The sequence below is a fragment of the Myotis yumanensis genome, unplaced genomic scaffold (genome assembly GCF_028538775.1).
Source record: "Myotis yumanensis isolate MYYU_CA2020_CCGP unplaced genomic scaffold, mMyoYum1.0.hap1 SCAF_8, whole genome shotgun sequence".
Classification (NCBI taxonomy): Eukaryota; Metazoa; Chordata; class Mammalia; order Chiroptera; family Vespertilionidae; genus Myotis; species Myotis yumanensis.
The window spans coordinates 1,115,683-1,139,237 of NW_027223759.1; the positions used below are offsets into that span (position 1 = coordinate 1,115,683).

Below are 23,555 nucleotides of genomic sequence, written 5' to 3' on the forward strand. Positions count from 1 at the left end.
AAGCTTGTATTTTTAGTGACTTTTAGTCAAAAGAAGCTCCACTGAGCTTTTCTAATAGACGGTAGAGATTCTGACTCAGTGGGACAAGGGCAGGCCTGGGACCTGCGTTTTAAAGAAATTCCACGGGTGACTGACGGGTCCTCTAGTTTGGGAACTTTAGACAAGTACAGTTTCTTTTTAATTGATTAGAGAGGGAGAGAGAGAGAGAAATATCAGTGATGAGAGAGAGTCACTGATCGACTGCCTCCTGCAGGCCCCCCACTGGGGATGGAGCCCACAACCCGGGCCTGTGCCCCGACCGGGAATCAAACCCTGACCTCCTAGTTCAGTGATGGCGAACCTTTTGAGCTCGGCGTGTCAGCATTTTGAAAACCCCTAACTTAACTCTGGGGCCGTGTCACATAGAGACATTTTTTGATATTTGCAACCATAGTAAAACAAAGATGTATGTTTTTGATATTTATTTTATATATTTAAATGCCATTTAACAAAGGAAAATCAACCAGAAAAATGAGTTTGTGTGTCAGAGGTTCGCCATCACTGTCCTAGTTCATAGGTCGACGCTCAACCGCTGAGCCACACAGGCATGACCCACGGGGACACCCTGCGCTGGAACCTGACGGTGTGAGCAGCTTCCTGGTTCCTGATGACACGTGCTCTGGGCTTCCCGCTGTGTCAGTGGCCGGCGCACAGTAGGCCCAGCCTCTCTGCTCTAGTGCGGAGCCGCTGTCGCAGGACGCACCTGCTCTCACTCTCACGCCCGACGGAGGCGCGTGTGCCTCCCGCTCCCGAAAACGATGTTATGGGGACACAGCTCCTTCTTGGTTTTCATGTCCCGTTGGCTTCCCGGCCCCTGGGTGGCTCCTGAGGGGAGAGGGGGCCTGCGCCTCCTGGTGGACACACCGGGGCTCGCACCCTGCTCTGGCCCTACTGGCTGCTCTGACCCTGGTCGAGGTGCCCTCTGGAAGCCTTCGCTTCCCTGTCTGCGGATTGTGGGCAGTGAGGTGCCGCCTGGAAGGGCTGAGAGCAGGGCCAGCCTCAGGAAGCTGCGTATGCAGCTGCTCCGCCTGCCCGGTCAGCACTGCGGTCAGGCTTCACTGCGGCGATGGTAACCGTCCGCAGGAATAAAAGCACAGGCTTCCCCTGCAGGAGGTTGTGGTCCACGTGAAATTCCTAACGGCGGCACTAGCACTCGTTCAATGGTGTGCCTGCCCGGCCGGCGGGGCTCAGGGGCTGAGCGTCGACCTACGAGTCAGGAGGTCAGGGTTCGATTCCCGGTCAGGGCACAGGCCCGGGTTGTGGGCTCCATCCCCGGTGGGGGCGTGCAGGAGGCAGCCATCAGTGACTCTCTCTCATCATTGATGTTTCTGTCTCTCTCTCCCTCTCCCTTATTCTCTCTCTAAAAATCAATTAAAAACAAACAAACCACACGCACATTAAAAAAAAAATAGTGTTCCTGTTCAGACAATTTTAAAGGGCAGGGTGGTTTCTAACTGGATGTTCTGGGAAACGGTAGGAAGTCTGACGGTGAAAGGGCGTCCTCATAAATAGTCTGAGATCGTTCCCGGCTGTAACCCGAGTAAAGGAAGTGCTTGTCTGGCCTGAGGTCAGAGAGAATCCCTGCCTGTGAGCTCACAGATGCTGTGATGGAAACCCCGCTGCAGTTCCCCGCGCCTCCTGGGAGGAAATTTTACACGGGTGACTTTACACTCAGAGGTTTATTTCTGGAAAAAAAAAATCTAAATTTGGAATATGAAGTGTGTAATCTTGGGGCAGTTCCCAAGTTTTTTAAAAAGGGCTCAAAATTTTTGGTGGGAGTATTTGACAAAAGTCCTTGCACGCTGTCCTAGTGACTTAAGATAGAGCGGTTTTGGTTCCTCTATGTGGGAGGCAAATGCAGTCACACTGCAGCATGGTTGTTCCTGTGTGCGACATTGGCTGTAGGAACTCCTTGGTATTATCAGGACGATCGCTTCACCAGGCTTATACCTGTCTAATCGCTATTTGCACACCGGAAAGTAGTATAATATTGTATGCCAACTGTCATTGGAAAGTAGGTTCAGAAAAGAAAATTCCCTGCCAAGTGAAGAGTAGCCTTTTTTCCGCTGTTTCTTGTTATCCTCAGAATAAAACAAGGGGAAATCTTTAGGTTCATTCCTACGTCTATTCTAGGTACAATATTGCTCATGACTAAATTTCATTTAAATTAATAGACCAGTTGCCCAGAAATCCCCCAAAAAGGGTCGCCCCCAAGGAGTAGAACGATGGAGTCTGTTATCAGGTAAAAGCACCTGAAAGTGTCATGTTTAACGCCGTCCGCGTTCATCGACCCCAGAACTGAACGTGTTGTGAGATGCGGTCCGTGTTTTGCTTTTCACAGAACATCAGTTAGGTGCTGGCTGTCCCCTGAGAGTCCTGATCTTTTTTTAAAATAGATTCTGTTACTGTTATTGGCTGTAAAATGTACATGAGAAATGAATGTGTTAGGAACGTATGTATTTCTTTACTCGTGCAAAGACCTACCAACTGTAGGATAATAACAGGAAGAGCCAGGAATCTCAAAGGGGAGTTTTTAACTCAGATCACAACTCGCCATTGTTTTATGAAGTCAGATAGTGGCTCCTAACCAGTCATCAAAAAAAAAAAAAAGGAATGAAATACGATAAACTACAGAATGGTAGAGTGTACGGTACATAATAATGGTGGCACTGTTTTGTGAAATTGTTTTATGTATGTATGTGCATGTTGGGTGGTGTGTGTGTGTGTGCACGTTGGGTGGTGTGTGTGTGTGTGTGTGTGTGTGTGTGTGTGATAAAATGTAACCTTGCTGTGGTTTGTGGTTAAAAGTAAGAAGTTGGAGATTCGCCGCCTGCGGTGTTTCTTCTGTTGCCTGGTGACTGGCTGGGCACTTGAATCCGTGGTCCTCGCTGAGAGAACACGCGTGGGCACCTGTTCATCACGTGACGGCCGCTCCGAGCGCCAAGCGAGTGAGATGCGCGCTGTCTTACCATCACAGCGACGTCAGGCTTGTCCTTGTGTGTGCTGTTCGCTTGTTTTGGGGGCTTGTGTACATTTCCAATCTTTTTTTTTTATTTTAGAAAGTATTGATGCTGACGGACAGGGATTCTGTCAAGGAGGATTCAGCATTGATTTTACGAAAGTAAGTTCTCATTTCAGACTCAGCGAGGCTCCAGTCTGCCTTCTTCTCAGTCTCGGTTAAAACGAAGCGGCCGATGCTTCAGCTCCTCGGTAGCGACGGCTTGTTTCAGGCAGACAGCTGGCGAACGTGGCCCAGGCGTTTGATGATCTCTGCGTTCTCTCCCTCGACGCTGCTTTTGCTGGAATTGGCATCCACATGGGGCCGGAGGGCAGGGGGGCGTCTCGGCGGATGGCAGATAACTATTATGACTCAGCGTTAAAATTCCTGGAACGTTCGAGTTTTCTGGTTTTGACGGAAGCTGATGTTTCACCAACGCTGTCACCGGGAGCTTTATGACGAAGTTAGAGTCCCGTCACACAGACGCCGAGAGACAAGGGTGCTGGCCATCCGTTACGCGCCTGCAGCCCGAGCGGACCTGAAGCCAGTGAGAGGCGGGGCCAGTTGGATGTGCAGGATCCGCATATATCTCTCTTTTTTTAAAAATATATTTTATTGATTTTTTACAGAGAGGAAGGGAGAGGAATAGAGAGTTAGAAACATCGATGAGAGAGAAACATCGATCAGCTGCCTCCTGCACACCCCCTACTGGGGATGTGCCCGAAACCAAGGTACATGCCCTTGACCGGAATCGAACCTGGGACCCTTGAGTCCGCAGGCTGATGCTCCATCCACTGAGCCACACCGGTTAGGGCAGGATCCGCGTATTTCTAACGAGGCCCACATGCTTTCCAGAGCTGATGGTTTTTATCTTTTTCCTAAAATAAGAGTTGGGTTTATATTTTCAAAGGGAAAGTTTCTTGAGTTCTTTCCTTCCTGAGGTTTTGTCTGTGTGATTATTTTTTTTGGGGGGGAGGGGGTCTGGGCATTTTGAATGTGAAATTGAGAATATAAATCACTTCTTAGAGAAATCAAAGAAATACATTGATTGATTAAAAGTAGCGCTTCCTCAGAAAGCTTCCTGCGGCTTTCTTATAGAATGTGAGGAGGTGTGCCTTAGGTTTATTAGAACATCAACTATAATCATCATAAAGCATTTTCTTTCTTAAAAAATGTTTATATTTTATTAAATTTTTTTCTAGACTAGGTACTGACACTTATGGTTAGCTCTCCTTACTAAGTAATTGATTTTATTTTATTTTATTTTATTTTATTTTTTTTTAAATATATTTTATTGATTTTTTACAGAGAGAAAGGGAGAGAGATAGAGAGTTAGAAACATCGATGAGAGAGAAACATCGATCAGCTGCCTCCTGCACATCTCCTACTGGGGATGTGCCCGCAACCCAGGTACATGCCCTTGACCGGAATCGAACCTGGGACCTTTCAGTCTGCAGGCCGACGCTCTATCCACTGAGCCAAACCGGTTTCGGCTAAGTAATTGATTTTAATTTACTCAATTGGAAATTCATAATCCAAAATTTACTCAGTTCAGAATTTAAGGAAGCAAAACGAAGAGATAAAATATGGTGGTAAGCATTAGGTTTAAACTTGCGTGATACATTTTCAAATGGCTACTGTGTTTTTTAGAAAAGTGTCCATGTTTTCTGTGCCGGCACCGGTAGGAATATTCTCATAGGAACAGTCATTGCTGAGTTAGCCGCTCACTTTCCTCCTTTCCTGCCTGAAGAACGGTGTCATTTTAGAGCAGACGACTTAGAAGCATCTGTCGCTCAGCCTCGCAGGAGGATGCTGAGAGCTGGATCGCGCTGTGCGAACATGGGGCGGGGGCGCGTCACTTCCTTTCCCTCCAGCAGGAAGAAGTTTCCGAAATGTGGGGCTTAAACACGAAATGCCGTGACTCAGGGCCTTGTAGTTCGCTCGGGTACTGGCAGTGCTGGCCCGGAGTAACGTGTGTGTATCGTACGCCCTGGGAATTGGCCTTCTCACCTCGCTCCTGCCTGGGCCTGCAGGACACTGGAAGCTCCCTTTAGCTGAAACGTTTGTAAGGATTTCAGGAGGGAAGGCTGCCGTGTAGTCACACATGTAACGTACAATATGAAGGAGTGACTTTTTCCGTGTTGTAACCCTGTGGTAACTTCTGTTCCCAGTTTGTGAAGCAGCCTCGAGCCGAAGAGTCTATGGGTGTTGTGTTATGTTCGTTAACTTCCATATATTAAATGAATATAACTTCTCATTTTTGTTGTATTTTAGAAAAGGTACATTGAGAATACCTGAGACTGAGTTGGATGAGTCTGAGGTTTATGATCCCGTTCACTCTAATATATGTGTATCTATGTTCCATTCCTATATGTACATCGATGCAGCTCTGGTGTTTATTTCACTGCCTCCCGTGTTTAAAGCCCCTGCTTTTAAATACATCGTTTTGTCTGATTTAATCTAGGCCGACAGAGTGCTTCTTGGTGGTCCTGGGAGCTTTTATTGGCAAGGTAGGTTAACATGGTTAATCACTCGATAATGACCTGCTAATCAGCGCCCACCTGTCTTACCATGTCCCCGTGAGATTTCACATTATTATGATGTTAGTGTGCACATATTTTATTGTTGATGGCATTACAGTCTCCCATTTCTGCCCCTTTACCCCTCTCTGCCCAGCCTCTACCCTCCGCCCAGGTCTTCACCCCCCTATTGCCCGTGTCCGTGGGCCGTGCATATGAGTGTGTAAGTCCTTTGGTTTATCTCTGCTCGTCCCCCCCACCCCCACATAGTCCGTCTGCTCCACGCCTCCCTGATTCGGGTCTTACTTTGTTGTTCAGTTCATTTTGTTCATTAGATTCCACACATAAGTGAGATCATGTGATACTTGTCTTTCTCAGGTTGGCTTATTCCACTTAGAAAGAAATAGAAAAATACAATATAGAGCAGTGGTTCTCAACCTTGGCTGCACATTAGAATCACCTGGGAATCTTTTTAAAATCCTGATTTATGAGGCCCAGAAATCAGGATTTTAAAAAGATTCCCGGGTGATTCTAATGTGCAGCCAAGGTTGAGAACCACTGATATAGAGGGTATCCCCCAAAAATGTATAGCAGCTGATAACTCGATTTTGAAAATGAACTGTGTGTTCATAAACATGGACTTTGTAATCATTCAAAACACACACACACTTTGGGGGCACCCTGTTCAATCACTGACCAGTTACACAGTGTTTTTTAAAGGGATTATAAGACAGTATTTCTAGTGTTGTACATGGATAGCGTATACATAATATACAGTAGTACATGTATTCTTAGGAGAAAATAACCTGGATATTAAAAGGTGAAGTGTAAGTTAGGGTACAAAGTGAGTTAAAGTCCTGTCCGTGTTGGTGCGTGTCCTCCGTGTCTGTTGTGAGGCCGTGACAGGAGCGCCAGGGAGCGTGTGGCTGAGCTGTGATGAGCAGGTGGTGGCGTCCCGGACGCTCCGGCTCTAACAGTGTTTGGAATGTGCTCGTTCGGATATTGAAATGGTGATTTTCTCACTCACCACTGACAGCAAGAATGATGTCTTTGTGTTGGGAGTTTTCAAAATAGAGGATCTTATTAATTTCCAAAAGGATGTAGTTAAACTGGCATTGATGGTTGATGTGAAGATACAACATGTTCTTCGTCATTCTGGGAGGTCTAATAACGTTGCCATCTGAACACATGACAGACCATGATCTGCTGACGGCTTCAGAACCCTTAACCACATGCGCTTCTCTGCTGGCTTGTTCCATTGGTCATTAGACACACGTGTATTTTCTGCGGAGAAAGCCGTTTGCCGGTCGGCGCTCCTGTTCTCGGCACTCGGGTGTTGGCGGCGTTGCCAGGTTGGGGAGAACGGGGAACCCTCGAGCCAGATGGGTGTGAAGTGGGCCGGACGCTGCTTTTACTCCCACACTCTACACTACGCGTTTCCTACTTGTTCTCTGCGGGAAAACCACGCTTTATAGGCAGGAAGGCTCAAGAGAGATTTGCTGAAGGGAATAAGGTGGCCTGGGAAGTGGGAGTAACTGGAAGTGAAAGGGGTGGCGGAGGAGAGAAGGGAGAAAAGAAAAGTCAGGCCGAGAGGGGATCGGCGTGAGAGCTGCCCTCGCTGAGCGGCCACGGCTGACTCCCTGTGAGTTACCGGCCCGGACAGCGGGTGGCAGGAGGTGACACCGGCCTGTACAGCTTTGCAGTGAAAACAGCAGCTCTAATTGCACACGAGGAAATGCATGCTCATCGTTACACGAATAGACATAAAACAGATTTCTTCTTGCTGCCGGGTGTGCTGGTCATGGGGGGGACGTGTCTCATCAGCTCTGTGGGAACCAGTCGGGACGGTGTGGGCGCGGCCTGTTCTAGAGGCGCCGCCGGGCGTGTTTGAGCGGCTGGTCCGTTCCCGGCCGAGTGCTGCCCGGGCCGGGCCCTCCCTGTGTTGTAAGAGAGGGCCGTGCGGGTGCCATGGGCGTCCCGGGCCGTGGGTGTCGTTGTAAACGGGGGTGAGACAGTCTGTGGCGGAGACTCGGGGGCCGGGCTTTAAATCTCTTTATAACCTAACTTACACTTCACCTTTTAAATATTCAGGTTGTTTTCTCCTAAGAATACATGTACTACTGTATATTATGTTATACGCTATCCATGTACAACACTAGAAATACTGTCTTATAATCCCCTTACAAACACTGTGGAACTGGTGAACAGGGTGTCCCCAAAAGTGTGTGTGTGTTTTGAATGATTAAACCCAGTGCACACGACAAACAGTGAGATGACAGTCAGCAGGTTCCACCGTGAACAAACCTGTCGGAGTGAGTTTCCCGTGGGCCCCACACTGTCTCTGTGAGAACAGGGACGCGATAGCGGTGCTTTAGGCCAAAGAGATGATGCCTTTTCCTTATTCTTTGCTCGGGAGAAACTGAATGGACCCCGGGCACCCCCCCCCCCACCCTGGATGTCAGGTCCTGGGTGGGCCCAGCGGGTGAGGAGCGACCCAGACGGACAGTTCCTCCCGGCCGTTCCCCTCGGGGCTGCACACAGAGGGACAGGACTGGCCTTTGGCCGCTACGGCTTCTTTCTAAGGCAGCGGAGAGGCATTTACGGCTCATCATCAGAAGTGATCATTCCCAGGCTGTTTTCTTCATGTGGGTGCCACCATCATCTGCATCTTAATGTTCCCCCCAGAAAGTGACTTCTCTGCGTTCCAGGTCAGCTCATATCGGACCAAGTGGCAGAAATTGTTTCTAAATACGACCCCAAGGTTTACAGCATCAAGTACAGCAACCAGCTGGCAACGCGGACCGCCCAGGCTGTGTTTGACGACAGCTACCTGGGTAGGTGAAGCCGACACCGGGGCGGACTTGTCCTGTAGTTGCTGCTTTAGGCGGGAAAACCTTTCATGTGAAATAGATTAAGGTCTTTGTGTTTGTTTGTTTGTTTGTTTTTAATATAAGGGGCATATAATTTCAAATTGTTACTGAATACTTAGGTTATGTTACATGTCAGTAACTGGAATTTAAGAGCATGATCGTTTATGCCAGTGGTTCTCAACCTTCCTAAGGCCGAGACCCTTTAATACAGCTCCTCATGTTGTGGTGACCCCCAACCATAAAATTATTTTCGTTGCTACTTCATAACTGTAACTTTGCTACTGTTATGAATCGTCATGTAAATATCTGATATGCAGGATGTATTTTCATTGTTACACATTGAACATAATGAAAGCATAGTGATTAATCACAAAAACAATATGTTATTATGTATGTGTTTCCCGATGATCTTAGGCGACCCCTGTGAAAGGGTCGTTCGACCCCCAAAGGGGTCGCAGCCCACAGGTTGAGAACCGCTGGTTTATGCTATGATAATAGCAGATAACGTTTAAGTTATGCTACTGGCTTTGGTACCAAGTGCGTTTCAGCGTTTCCTCATTGAATCCTCACAGGAAGCCTGTAACGTGCACTGTTATTGTTTGCATTTTACATAAAATAAACTCAGGCCCCGAGAGGCCGAATAACCTGCCCGAAGCCCCTCACTTAGAACTAGCAGTTCTGAGCGTCACACCAGGCGGCCTGACTCCGAGCCTGAATCGTTTACTGTTCTAAACGACGGCTGTGGCTTTAGGGTTTATGAACGTTTGTTCTCTTCCTCAATGTCTCTGATTCATGAAGCCCAGTGCACATGGCAGACACAGTGCTTGGCTGGCGGAGAACGCCTGTCATTCGCTGCTACTTGGTGATGAATTGCAGATTTACCGTTTCGCAGGAGCTCCGTGACGTTGGCAAAAGCCTTGTTTTTCTAATAGAGTTTGTTATACAGTGGGGCCTTGACTTACGAGTGTCCCGACTAACGAGTTTTTCGAGATACGAGCTGTCTCTCGGCCGATTTTTTGCTTTGAGTTGCGAGCTAACATTCGGGTTACGAGCCAGCTTCAGATACCCCACCGCTAGTTGGCGCAGCGAACGTCACAGTGAACGCCACAACATCAGCCCAGCATCACGTGTCTCACTCGCTCACTGTTGATTTGACATACGAGTAATTTGAGTTATGAGCTCCGTCACGGAACGGATTAAACTCGTAAGTCAAGGCCCCACTGTACTCTTCGAATATTTAGCTCAGGTACTTTAAGGTGCATTTCCTGTGCACCTGTGACTGACCCCAGGGGAGGAAGTATTGCAGTTGGAGGAACTGCTTGAAGGTTCTGCCGAGCGCGGGCTGAGTGGCGAGGGTGGCGCTGCCCGCCTGACGCTGTCCATCTCCTGTTCCCTGTGCAGGTTACTCGGTGGCGGTCGGCGATTTCAACGGGGACGGCATCGACGGTACGATGGGCTCGAACCCGTTTCTTCCTTTTTTACACACGGGGGTCGGCGTTGAGCAAGCCCAGCCACTGACGAGCTCTGACACCGTTTCAGGGACTGTCCCAGAGTGAGGGGGGTTGGTGCATGGACAGGAGCTGCCCGTGTCCGACGTCCTCAAGCCACGGCTGAGACGATGGAGCCTGTGCTGGGGGCGGGGGCGGGGGGCTCAGTCTCCCCCCAGTTACGGGCAGACCTCGTTTCTTGAACGTCTCCCATCTCCAGCAATTCAGTTCTCCACCAAGTTGTTCACAGAAAAAAAATGTCTCGGTTGTCGACCAAAACTCCAGTTTTCGACCCGACAGCGCTTTCCGGCTGGCACCTCAGCGGGACTGCAAGCCCCTGGCAGGCGACGGCCGAGGAGAGGGGGCCCCGCTGCTGGGATTGGCGCCCCTTTAAAACGAGAGGCCTCCACCGGGCCAGCCTTGCGAGGGTGTGACTGTGCTCACAGAACAGCAACCACGGGCAATTGAAGAGCTAGAAAACCTTGTTGGTTTGGACAAAAGAAAAGCAATTAGCCCAGTGGTTCTCAGCCTCCTGGCCCTTTAAATACAGTTCCTCATGTTGTGACCCAACCATAAATTATTTTCGTTGCTACTTCCTAACTGTAATGTTACTACTGTGATGAATCATAATGTAAATATCTGATATGCAGGATGGTCTTAGGTGACCCCTGTGAAAGGGTCGTTCGACCGCCAAAGGGGTCGCGACCCACAGGTTGAGAACCACTGAGTTAGCCTGTGATAGCGTCCGGGAGGCAGGGACAGGAATAACTCCTTTAAGGCTGGAGGGCGGTGGGTCTGTGAATTTAAGAAAAGAAGTGTTTGTTTATACATTAAACAGCACATCAGGCATGGACTGAATATAGGAAAGGTTTACATAGGGAATCTGGGGTCTGGAACGATTACCTTCATTTACATTATGTAATGGGGAAATGATTCAGTTTCGAACGAATCGCTGCTCAGACAGCCTCTGGGGTGACATTGGTTCCAGAGACCAGCTTCCGAGTATTTCCCTGGCTCCACCCCCTTGCTCAGCAGGCAGTCCCCACGGAGGGTGTGGCCTCTCCTTCCTTCAGGCGAATCGGGACCCTCCCCTCTGGGCTCTGGGCACGGTGGTCACCCACCCTCTGTCCACCCGTCACCCCTCAGGGCTCACCTGGGGGCCGCAGACTTGCCCTGATTCTGATCCTGTTTCTGAGTAACTGCCACCTCCACCCCATTTCATTTGCTCTGCTGGTTTTCTTCCTTCTTATCTTTTTCTTAAATATATTATTGACTTCAGAGAGGAAGGGAGAGGGAGAGAGAGATAGAAACATTAATGATGAGAGAGAATCATGGACCGGCTGCCTCCTGCACGCCCCACACTGGGGATCGAGTCCGCAACCCGGGCCTGTGCCCTGACCTGGAATCGAATCCTGACCTCCTGGTTCCTAGGTGGACGCGCAGCCCCTGGGCCAGGCCGGCCAGTGCTTTTCTTCATTCTCGGGCCACTTTATCTCACTGCCCTTTCCCACCAGATCACACACATGCGCTTATTGGAGGGTCCTCCTGAGTCTCTGTTCTGTACGTGTTTGATTTTGTGGTTGAAAACACACTGGTCACTGGTTATGGAGAACTGATTCTTTAAAAATCTCTTATCGTCCGTTGAAATAACAAAACCTACAGCTTTCTGACACGTCCCTTCCTCCATTCCTTTCCAATGTTGGTCTTAAAAATGAGTAATTGAGTTTTTTCTTTTCAGACTTTGTCTCAGGAGTTCCAAGAGCAGCGAGGACTCTGGGAATGGTAGGAAAGTGAACAAATATTTTTTAAAAAATCTCTGGGTTATCTGAACTTCTCCTGTGTCTCACACTGTTGTTTTTCCCGCACAGGTTTATATTTATGACGGGAAGAACATGTCCTCCTTACACAACTTCACTGGTGAGCAGGTACGCGTTTAAAACGCTTTTTCCACTTCACATCTTAATGTCAGCATTTCCTAACGTCTTACAATTTTTCTTGGCAAATCCTAATGGTTTAATATTCAATATGTAATAAATATTGGTTCAGTATTCAATAGTAGAGATGTAAGATGGGCTTTAGGTATTTTGTATTGTTTTAATCAAAGTAATTTGTTTAGGCAGACACTTTTGTAATTGCATGTTGTGCTAGTTTTTTTAAAAGGAAACGCAGAACCAGGTCACTCACACACAAAACCAGGAACATCCTTTTCTTTGCTGATGACGCTAACCTCCTCTAAGGAACGCTCTTGCCTTTTAAATGCCCCAGGTGCGGGTTTACTCCATGAGGTGGTAACGACACGGGAAAAGTGCGTTATCTCTCGTAGGAACAACTGTCTGGTTTTCAGACCCCGGCTCGGGCCCACGTCCTGCTCAGCTGAGATGGTTGGGCCTCACGAGAGGGTTGGTAGCAAGAGGGAGTGGACCCCGGTCCCCGCAGCCGCTTCCCATTGGGGGACAGTCAGGGTTGCTGCTCAGCTGGGAGCGAATGGCCTGCCACTGGGGTGCCAGGGGGGTGTCCCTCTGTGCTGGGGCGGCTTCCTCACCTCAGGCAGCTCCTCCTGTGTGCAGGCATGATCCTCCTCCTGTGTGCAGGCATGACCCTCCCGTGTGAGTCATTCTCCTCCTGTGTGTAGGCATGATCCTCCCGTGTGAGTCATTCTCCTCCTGTGTGTAGGCATGATCCTCCCGTGTGAGTCATTCTCCTCCTGTGTGTAGGCATGATCCTCCCGTGTGAGTCATTCTCCTCCTGTGTGTAGGCATGATCCTCCTGTGTGCAGGCATGATCTTCCTGTGTGCAGGCATGATCCTCCCGTGTGAGTCATTCTCCTCCTCTGTGCGGACATGATCCTCCTCGGCTCTTTGTGGGGAACCTCAGCTTCGCGTTAAGATCATTAGGCACTGCCAAACCAGTTTGGCTCAGTGGATGGAGCGTCGGCCTGCGGACTGAAGGGTCCCAGGTTCGATTCCGGTCAAGGGCATGTACCTTGGTTGTGGGCACATCCCCAGTAGAGTGTGTGCAGGAGGCAGCTGATCGATGTTTCTCTCTCATCGATGTTTCTGACTCTCTATCCCTCTCCCTTCCTCTCTGTAAAAAATCAATAAAATATATAAAAAAAATAAAAAAGAAAAAATCAATAAAATATATTTTTTTAAAAAAAGATCATTAGGCAGACCTGTGCTCCCATGTGCAATGTTACTATTATTATTACTTTAAATAATTTTTTGATTTCAGAGAGGAAGGGAGAGGGAGAGAGAGAGAGAGAAACATCAGTGATGAGAGAGAGTCCTTGATCGGCTGCCTCCTGCATGCCCCACACTGGGGATGGAGCCCACAACCCGGGCGTGTGCCCTGACCTGGAACCGTGACCTCCGGGCTCATAGGTCGATGCTCAGCCACGGAGCCACGCCGGCCGGGCTTGCTCAGCCTGTCGCATGGCCCCGGGTTTCCCCCTGTAAATCCCGAGTCTCACGCACAGAAGCAGGGATGCTGGTGACTGCCCCGCGGGCGGTGGCTGGAACCACACGAGCACATGTCAGCTCAGGCCCAGGCCACAGCCTCAGGCAGCGCCACCCTTTCCATCCCTCAGGCCCAGCGCCCGGAGGAAGGCCCGGCGAAGTGTCCGTGACATTCCAGGCGGCACATCAGCATGTGCCCCCCCACATACATGTCATTACATGTGCTCTGACCTCGTAACGGGGTCCAGGCGTGTCTCTCATTTTCCCAGTGACACCGCATCAGCTCACAACACAGTCAGCCCACAACACAGTCAGCCCACAACACACTCAGCCCACAACAGACAGACAGTCAGCCCACAACGGACAGACAGTCAGCCCACAACGGACAGTCAGCCCACAACACAGCCCACAACACAGTCAGCCCACAGCACAGTCAGCCCACAACACAGTCAGCCCACAACAGACAGACAGTCAGCCCACAACAGACAGACAGTCAGCCCACAACGGACAGCGTGGGGATTTCCCTCGTCGTCCCTCGGGGTCTCTGCCAACCAGGTTCCGGGAGGTCTGCTGGCTTTTTCCTGTTTGGGTTTCTGACTCACTGTTCACCTTAGTTCATCTTTTCTTTTAAGTTAATAAACTTTCATCCAAGGAATTGCTCCTGCTCTGCGTCCTTCCACGGCCTCGGTTCCTCCCCAGTTTGCGTCTTCATCACCTTGATCCCCCGTTTGCTCAGTCGGTGGTCATTTCAGCCAGTCCTGTGTCACAGCACGACCATGTGAGCGCGAGCTACAAGGTCACTAGCGACCCAGAAGGGTCACCCGACAAAGGCCATCGGGGCTCCAGGCCTGAGCTCGTCCTGACCGCGTGCTCCCCCAGCTGCTCTGCAGGAGGGGTTCTCGCCGGGACTCTCCTTCCCGCCGCGTCCCCCGCAGGCGCCCGACTGCTGGCCGCCGCCTCCCGGGCCGGCAGGAACCCAGCTCATCGCACTGTGAATCCCCGCAGAGCCCCTGGCGTGTTCCCAGCTGGGATGGGAGACAAAATGAGCTCATCCCTTTAGAGCTGTAACCGTTCACAGACGAGAGCCCGTGGTGACTGTTAGTAACTGTTTCCCGTTATCTTACTGCGTCGGCACCCACTCACCCCTCGGACTCAGGGCAAACATCTGTCTGTGGCTGAAGGCCTGGCTGACGTGTGTCTGTCTGGTCAGTGGAGAGGGAGGGGGGCAGTCGGTTAGGCCTGGGACGAGCCCTGATTGGACTTGGACTTGGTGTGTGTGTGTGTGTGTGTGTGTTTCCTTAAATATATTTGTATTGATGTCACAGAGGAAGGGAGAGGGAGAGAGAGAAACATCCATGATGAGAGAGAATCATGGATCGGCCGCCTCCTGCACACCCCACACTGGGGATGGAGCCTGCAACCCGGGCCTGTGCCCTGACCGGGAATGGAACCATGACCTCCTGGTTCATATGTCGACGTTCACCACTGAGCCACGCAGGCCGGGCTGTATGTGTTGAAGTCACTGAAATGATGCACACGGGACACGCTCTGCTCGTGAATGCGGGAGAATAAACGCCTCGGTGCCTGAGGGCTGCCGTGGGGGTGGAATAAACGAAAGAGGAGGAGTTTAGATGAAGCACTATCCTCGGAGAAACCGCCCCCTCTCCTCGATACAGAGACCACGGCTGCCGGTGTCAGACCGGCCGGAGGGAGTAACCGTGTCCTTTCGTCTCCTTACCAGATGGCTGCGTATTTCGGATTTGCTGTCGCTGCCACGGACATCAACGGGGACGAGTAAGTGGAAAACGATGTTTCCAGAAACTGCTTTCGTCCGTGTTGATGAGCGCTTTCCTAAAACTCAGCATTTCCTCTCTGCCTGTTCCCTCTCCTCTAAGGCTTCTGTGTAGGGAACCAGTTTGAAGCAGCCTTACCAGGAATGCTAGGCGGCCTCTATGGTTTTCATCATCTCTTATTTTATATTTATTTTATTATTTAAATCTTTACTGTTGAAAGTATTACCGATGTCCCCGTTTCCCCCACTGACCTCTCCCAGCCCCCCCCCACCCCCGCCCCAGGCCTTCATCCCCCTGTTGTCGGGGTTCATGGGTGATGCATGTACGCATATGAGTTCATGCCTTCCCCGCTCCCCTGCCAACCCTCAGAATGTCTTTGAATAGCTTTGATCGTATGAAGGAAAGAAGTAATGTTGTGGATTACTCCTGGTTTTATTAGAAGAGTGGGAGGGACCTTCAGGTTTGAAGTGATCATCCTGAGCCTCCGTGTGGCTGGGAGGTGGGGGGGGGAGTGAGGGGGGAGTGTTGAGTGGTGGGTGGACTGGATCCGCACGAACGGGCCCTGTTCCCTAGTTACGCGGACGTGTTCGTGGGCGCCCCGCTGTTCATGGACCGCGGCTCGGACGGGAAGCTGCAGGAGGTGGGCCAGGTCTCCGTGTCCCTGCAGAGGGCCTCGGGGGACTTCCAGACGACCAGGCTCAACGGCTTCGAGGTCTTCGCGCGGTTCGGCAGCGCCATCGCGCCGTTGGGAGACCTGGACCAGGACGGCTTCAACGGTAAGACCAGGCTGGCGGCGGGCCTCGTGTGCCGGGTCCAGTTGGAGAAGTTCTGCCCCCGTGACAACCTCCTCCCTGGGGCGGATGCGGGTGACAGTGACGGACACCCCAGTTCAGCGCGAAGGTGCTCTTTTCCCTTAGAAACCAGGGCAAGCGTTTAAAAAGCGGATTCCCAGGCGCTGCTGTTCATGCCGCCAGAATAGATGGGGCAGTGCCCGTGGGGGAGGGACTGGCCAGCCTCCGCCCCGGCCCTGGCCTGTGAGCGGGGAGTGCCCCCTGCTGTCCACCATGGGGACAAGCGCGAACTAAGCGCCCAGGCACCTGGGCAGCTGCCACTCACACTCAAAGCTGTGATTGGCTGTGAATATTTTTAAAGCTGCGACTTCGTTGTGACTGAGGGAGGTCTCTCTCCCTTCACGAGGGCAAGTAAAAGGAATAAGCGCACTGTTTAGATGAGTCCCATTTAATCGTTTAATTAATCGCTGCAGGTATTTTTTAAAAAATTTAAGGTGGCTTTTATGATAGGGTGAAATATAGATTACACGTGACCAAGATTTTTAAAAAAAGAATACTGTTAAAGCCCTTTCTGAGAGATCGCAGGCTGCATAGTTGAACGGTTAGTGTGTGTATCATCAACAACAAGTAGGGATGTGCCCCTTAATATCTAGAGGAAGTTATACGTGAAGAAGGGAACTCACACGTGTCTCCCAGGGCCCAGGCAGCAGGTGGGGAGGGCGTGGCTAGGGCGGCAGAGGGAGAGGGAGTGGGCGCGTTTGTAAAAGACTTCAGTTAGAAAGGGTCACAGTGACCACTGGCTGGGTTTTGCTTTAGTTGTTTTTTTTTAATAAAGAATTCCAGACGTTTATTGGTTTATGTTAGTTCAGTATAAGCCGAGCAAGACCAAGAAGGATTTCTGATTTCCAAGTTTCCAAGCCAGATTGACTTTTGCTTTGGGGAAAAACCCCACAAAAAACCAAGCCACGCGCAGCTGTGGGCTGGATGTGGGAGCCAGGAGGCCTGGGAGGGGTCTGACCCACCCCCGTCCCCTGGAGGGCGAGGAGCGGGAGGCCCCAGAGGTTAACTGACTGGTCCCGGTCAGACCCAGAGCGTCTGCCTCCACTTCAGGGTCACTGCCACCCGGTGCTGCCCAGTCCCCTCGGGTTCGAGGCTGCCTTTGAACGAGACGCCTAAGCCCTGCTTCTCTCCATCCCGCCCCTCCCTCCTCCCTCGTCCCCCTCCTCCCTCCCTCTCCCACATCTCCCTCTCCCCCCCCTTCCTTCCCCCCCAGATATCGCCATCGCCGCTCCCTACGGGGGTGAAGACAGGAAGGGGATCGTTTACATTTTCAACGGCAGATCCACCGGCTTGAACGCAGCGCCGTCGCAGGCCCTGGAGGGGAGGTGGGCCGCGCAGAGCATGCCGCCCAGCTTCGGCTACGCCATGAAGGGAGCCACGGACATCGACCGCAACGGGTACCCAGGTGCGGCCGCTCTGAGCGCGCAGGTGCTCGGCCCGGAGCAAACGGGCCTGTGCTGCGTGGAGCTGTGCTGAGTGGTGCTGTGCTGGGTGGATGCTGTGCTGGGTGGTGCTGTGCTGGGTGGTGCTGTGCTGAGTGGTGCTGTGCTGAGTGGTGCTGTGCTGGGTGGATGCTGTGCTGAGTGGATGCTGTGCTGAGTGGTGCTGTGCTGGGTGGTGCTGTGCTGAGTGGTTTTGTGTGTCAGTTCAGTCCGGGATCTCACGTGCTGGTTGGGCCCCACGGTGCTTGCGGTGCTGCCCTCACTGCCCAGGGGGCATCGCAGGAAAAGCAGCTCTATTTCCTGGGCGTTTCCAGCAAAACCGCGGGCTCTGAGCTTTCTGCATTGAAGTCTGTAAGGAAATCCAGGGAAGTCACACACAAGCGAAACGCTCCTTTTGAGTTTTTGAACGTTAGACATCTTTTTTAAAAAATATAAATTTTTATTGATTTCAGAGAGGAAGGGAGAGGGAGAGAGATGGAAACATCACCGGTGAGAGAGTCATGGATCGGCTGCCTCCTGCATACCCCACGCTGGGGACTGAGCCACAACCCGGGCCTGTGCCCTGACCGGAAATCGAACCCAGGACCCTTCTGTCCGCAGGCTGACGCTCTATCCATTGAGCCCCACCGGTTAGGGCCTTTTTGGTTTTCAATGATCTAACATTTTTGTGGATTTGACTAATCATTGTGATTTTTAGCAAATACGTTATTTCATGTAAGTCTCTGGAGAATGCGCGCTATCTCAGCTCCTCACCATCTTCTGGAGGAGAAGAGAAACTCAGGAAGGGCGTTGGCCCCACACGCCCACTGGTGTGAGCCATTAGAGACAGTGAGATTTTATTTTCTGGCTCATTTATACTTTGGAGTTACTGCAACAGACCTGGATTATATTGGGTCTATTCTTTAAACGACATATAGTGCAGAAGACGTAACTGCCTTTGCTGTTGGGACAGTCACTGTGAGCTCAGTGGGCGAGTCTGTTGAAGCGCTCTTAGAAATACGACAGGAAGAGGATTCTCTCTCTGTGTTAGTGCAAGGATTTTCTGGTTATAAGTGCAATATATTTATAGAACTTTTAGAAAATACAGCAGAACATATTTTGCAGTCTTTTTTCCAATGCATTCATACACATTTATGAATGAAATAGAATTGTGCTTTGTGCACTATTAATAGCATATTTTATTCACTGAAAGTATCAGAAGTGTTTTCCCATGTTACTAATTTTTCTTCAAAAGCATGAATTTTATATTTTTCATTTTATCAAATGACTATATCGTATCGTATTTACCTTATTTGGGTGCATTTATATTCTTTTATATAATTCTGGTGTGTGTACACCTTATTTTTAAAAACTTTTTATTTTTTTATTATTAGACAAAATTTTAAAATTGTTTTGTCAAAGATAAGCACGGTGTTTTTTTTAAGTTTGTTGATTCGCTTGTCAAACTACAATCCCACTCCCTCTAAACCAGCCGTGGGCAAACTACGGCCCGCGGGCCGGATCCGGCCCGTTTGAAATGAATAAAACTAAAAAAAAAAAAGACCGTACCCTTTTCTGTAATGATGTTTACTTTGAATTTATATTAGTTCACACAAACACTCCATCCATGCTTTTGTTCCGGCCCTCCGGTCCAGTTTAAGAACCCATTGTGGCCCTCGAGTCAAAAAGTTTGCCCACCCCTGGGCTAAATGAAGGTTTTGCCACTTTTTAAACCACTTACCGCAGCGAGTGAGGGTCCTTCTCTCACATTTGCTCCATGTTGAGTGTCATCTTTGTTCCCTGTAGAGTAACTTTATGTGGCGGGTGGAAATGTCCTTTTGTCTTAATTTTCAGTTTTTGGTTATTAGTGAGGGTAAGCGTTTTGTTTATTTGCATCTATTTACTTCTGTGAATTCCTTTTTTTACATCTTTTTTTTCCCTCTGTTTTATTGGGATGTTTTTCTTTTATTCTTTTTTTTTTTACCTTGTGGCAGGTGCCTTAAAATACCATGTTTTAGGCTATTAACTCAACTAAGACAAAAGTAGGTTTACAGCTGTTCGTGTGGAAAATAACAACAATAATAAACAATAGAACGAGAATAAACTCTGTGCTTCCTATGCACATAGCTGTACACCTACTTTTTCCTGCCCCCGTATACTTCTTAGCTGGTCACATTTGCTTTTTTGGGCATAGAGAAGTTCTTAATTTTTTAGTAGTGCAATCTGCCTGTTTTTATGGTTGTTTTTTTCCACGTACTTTGTTTTGCCTGGAAAGGGCTTCCTCAAATCTAGCTTGTTTATACTGTGAGAAGGAGCTGCGAGAGCATTTTTTTTCCTAATTGTGAGTCCTTTTTACCTCTCACATATGAAGACGAATGCCTGCTGTCTGTGTTGATGTGAGTGCCGTCTGCTATCAGGTCTAAGTATTCTAAACGTATGTGATGTGCTTTTTGGTTTTGGTTAAAAAAATAAAGAAAATGAAGAAATACCTGTACGGCGGCATCCGCAGGCACCACAGGGCTTCCCTCGTGGTCCATGTTTTGGGGCTCTGCTCCCCGCTTTGCTGGTTTTGCTAAGTGTCCATGGGAAGACCATCCGCCCGAATGGAAGACACGTTTTATGAGGAGCGTTTGCCATCGGCAGTAGCTCATTTCGAATTTTCCTATCCTAACCTTCTAAAGGTCATCTTCCGCCTCCTAATGGAGGTAGATTTGAGACTGTGTTTAAAAACCTGATCGTATGTATTGAAAGCTGTATGGAATGGTATGTGAATTTTAAAAGATCATTATTATTAACATTTTTTTCTGCTCTCTTTTAAGACTTGATTGTGGGAGCTTTTGGTGTGGACAGAGCTGTGTTATACAGGTGAGCGTCTTCCCATTGTCGCTTCTGTTCTGAATTAATCGAACGTTTTATAGTTAAGTCCCAGTGTTTTAATTTCAGCTTAGTTTTCTCGAAATAACGGTACAATCTGTTCTTTCTCTTTGAGATTTACTGTAGGCAAGCGGTATCTATAGGAGGAGAGCTCCCCACGTGGAGAAAGCGTAGACGTTTATAATTTCAGAAAGCATGTAGGGTTTCCCTCTTTGTTCTTGAAATCATGTCTAGAGGGAGTCTCCTACCTTTTCAATGTCCCCCCAAATTCTAGGAGTTGACGTTTTCCGCTGAGAGGCGAGAACTAACTTGTGTTTGTGCGTAACGTTCTGAGCACAAAGGCCGTGTGCCATGACTCCCGGGACCACGGTTGCTCAGAGCAGCGTATACGTCCAGGCCTGTGTCTCCCCACTTTGTGCACGGTCCCAGTTACTCTGTGCCCATCAGTCCCTCCTGCCCGAGGGCCTAGGCCGTCCTCCCGCCTCCCAGGGAGATGAAGGTGTTCACCTTCCACGGGCCGTGTGCGCGGGCAGGACGCTGACCCGGCAGCTGACGGGGCTGTGGCTGTGGCTGGAGGAACGCGACTGGCGCTCGGGCACCGTGTCCGCACAGACGCGTGTCCTCGGCCGGGGATTGGGACGGCGCAGGCCGGAGCGGCTGCGTTTCTGGACAGAGTTTAAATCTGTGCCTCTTTCAGTTTTTATTTTTTTATTATAAGTTTTTAAAAATATATTTTTATTGATTTCAGAGAGGAAGAGAGAGAGATGGAAACATCAATGATGAGAGAGAATCATGGATCGGCTGCCTCCTGCACATCCCCTGCAGTAGATGGAGCCCACAACCCGGGCATGTGCCCCGACCGGGAATCAAACCGTGACCTCCTGGTTCATAGGTCAATGCTCAACCCCTGAGCCACGCCGGCCGGGCTCCGTCTCAGTGTTTAAAATGGCTGTTAATGAAGTAATACATGCAGGTGGTAAACATTCAAATAATATAAAAAGGGCATGCAATAAAGAAGTCTCTTCTCAGACTAGTTATTAGTTTACTAGTGTATACCATCAGAAACATACTAGGCATTGCAATGCTTGTGTGTGTGTGTGTGTGTGTGTGTGTGTGTGCGCGTGCTTTGCACACTGTGGGTTTCTCCCGTGACGCACTGACATTACCTGTGGCGTGTGTCTTACTAGTAGATCCTCCGTAACAGCACGGATGGTGCCCGGCCCTCATTGTTCCGCTGTGAGCGTTGCGTTAGGTCCATAGCGCACGGCTGGCTTCGCTGTTCTGCTTTCGTGGGCAGAGTTCAGAGAGTTTGGCCAGTCGCCCCGCTAGCCTGGGCCCGAGGGATTTGCCGGTCACGGGACTTCCTGCTGGAATCAGGGCAGCCCTGGGCGACGGGGACAGTGGTCATTCTGAGGTTTAGTTCTTGTCTTTTCACTGCCCAGTGTGAACCCGAAATGCTCAGTCCAACATTGTAAACAGCTTCTTCATTTTCCTCACTCCACCCGCGCCCCCTCTCTCTCCCCCCACTAGAGCCAGACCGGTCATCACGGTCAATGCTGGCCTTGAAGTCTACCCGAGCATTTTAAACCAAGACAATAAGACCTGCTTGCTGCCTGGGACAGATCTTAAAGTTTCCTGGTAAGAGTATTAGCTAATGTTGTGATTATTATAGTTATTATTCTGATGAGTGGCTCAGTTATTATAAAAACAATGGGAAATGAAGGTAGGGGCTGAAATAGTGCTAAAGTAGGTTGCATTTGTCTGCTCTCTTATCATGTCCTAGATTGGATTATAGAAATACTGTTCCAGAAAGCTATGCAGAAAGAAACTCTAGAACAGCGGTTCTCAACCTGTGGGTCGCGACCCCTTTGGGGGTCAAACAACCCTTTCCCAGGGGTCGTCTAAGACCATCGGAAAACACATATATAATTACGTATTGCTTTTGTGATTAATCGCTATGCTTTAATTATGTTCAATTTATAACAATGAAAATACATCCTGCATATCAGATATTTACATGACGATTCATAACAGGAGCAAAATTACAGTTATGAAGTAGCAACAAAAATAAATTTATGGTTGGGGTCACCACAACATGAGGAACTGTATTAAAGGGTCGGCATTAGGAAGGTTGAGAACCACTGCTCTAGAAGTGTGTTAAAAACTAGTGGAAAGTTTATATGTGTGTGTGTGTGTGTGTGTGTGTGTGTGTATTTGATTTTAGAGAGAGGAAGGAAGAGGGAGAGATACAAACATCAATGATGAGAAAGAGTCATTGATTGGCTGCCTCCTGCATGCCCTCTATTGGGGATCAAGCCTGAAACCCGGGCATGTACCCCAACTAGGAATCAAACTGTGACCTCCTGGTTCATAGGTCAACGCTCAACCACTGAGCCAGGCCGGCATGGCCAAAAACTAGTGTAGTTTTTTTAAGTGACGGATGCTCAATGAATATATTTAAAAAGAAGGAAAAACTAATAAGATCTCAGAATTCATTTATATTTAATTCTAAAAAAAGACCCATGAACATTTTAATTTTTAAAAGGTATGATCTTTTTCAGATTTAATACCTGTGAGTAGCTGTATGAACAAATATTATTTTGCTCTAATATACCAGTCTTCTATTGTTCCTTTACTAGTTTTTAAATTAAAAAAATTTTTTTTTAAATTTAACATCTGAATTCTTCTATAGTTGGGGGTTTCTCAAGTCTCCATATTTTTATGCTACTCTTCCCTATAGCGCATGATTTTGCAAATTTTCATTCTACCTGTATTTGTGATTTTCTGAAGATTTTTTTCTTTAAACTGACATGTTTTGTCTAAAACATTTTAAGATACAATGGAGAAACCAGTATCTTTCTCCTACACGTCAGAACAAGTATGACTTAGTCATGACAGGCCTTGGCCCACATGCTGTGAAGTCACCCTGAGAGCCCCACTTGGGGGAACACCCCGGTTCCGGGCACAGGGGCCAGAGCACTCAGAGCTGGAGGGGCTGACGGGAGCTGGGACGACTTTCTTTCCCAAGAGCCGGGGAGAGCGCTCGCGGGCTCGCTAGCGAGGGGGGAGCCCCGTCGGGAGCTGGCTCGTCAGGGAGCGTCGGTGGGACTTCGATGACACGGCCTCACTTCATGTCTGGATTCTCTCCCTCGTCTCCACGTGTCCCCGGAGCTGGGGACTCGGGGGGGAAGCGGGGAGTTCTTTCCTTTCTTCCTCATCGGGACGAGGGAGGAAGGGAGCCTGCGCTG

At 49.3% G+C, this 23,555-nt stretch overlaps 1 protein-coding gene across 1 annotated transcript in view; it reads left to right on the forward strand.

Annotated features, from left to right (window-relative positions):
* The window catches only part of ITGAV (integrin subunit alpha V), a 59,795-nt gene that overhangs the window by 17,421 nt on the left and 18,819 nt on the right, over nt 1-23,555 (forward strand). Inside the window, exons 5-15 of the mRNA XM_070421655.1 lie at nt 3,099-3,160; nt 5,502-5,547; nt 8,265-8,390; nt 9,828-9,872; nt 11,652-11,695; nt 11,782-11,838; nt 15,110-15,162; nt 15,735-15,937; nt 17,226-17,417; nt 20,253-20,298; nt 21,838-21,945. Coding sequence (XP_070277756.1) covers nt 3,099-3,160; nt 5,502-5,547; nt 8,265-8,390; nt 9,828-9,872; nt 11,652-11,695; nt 11,782-11,838; nt 15,110-15,162; nt 15,735-15,937; nt 17,226-17,417; nt 20,253-20,298; nt 21,838-21,945 — 982 coding nt within the window. The remainder of the gene's footprint in view (nt 1-3,098; nt 3,161-5,501; nt 5,548-8,264; nt 8,391-9,827; nt 9,873-11,651; nt 11,696-11,781; nt 11,839-15,109; nt 15,163-15,734; nt 15,938-17,225; nt 17,418-20,252; nt 20,299-21,837; nt 21,946-23,555) is intronic.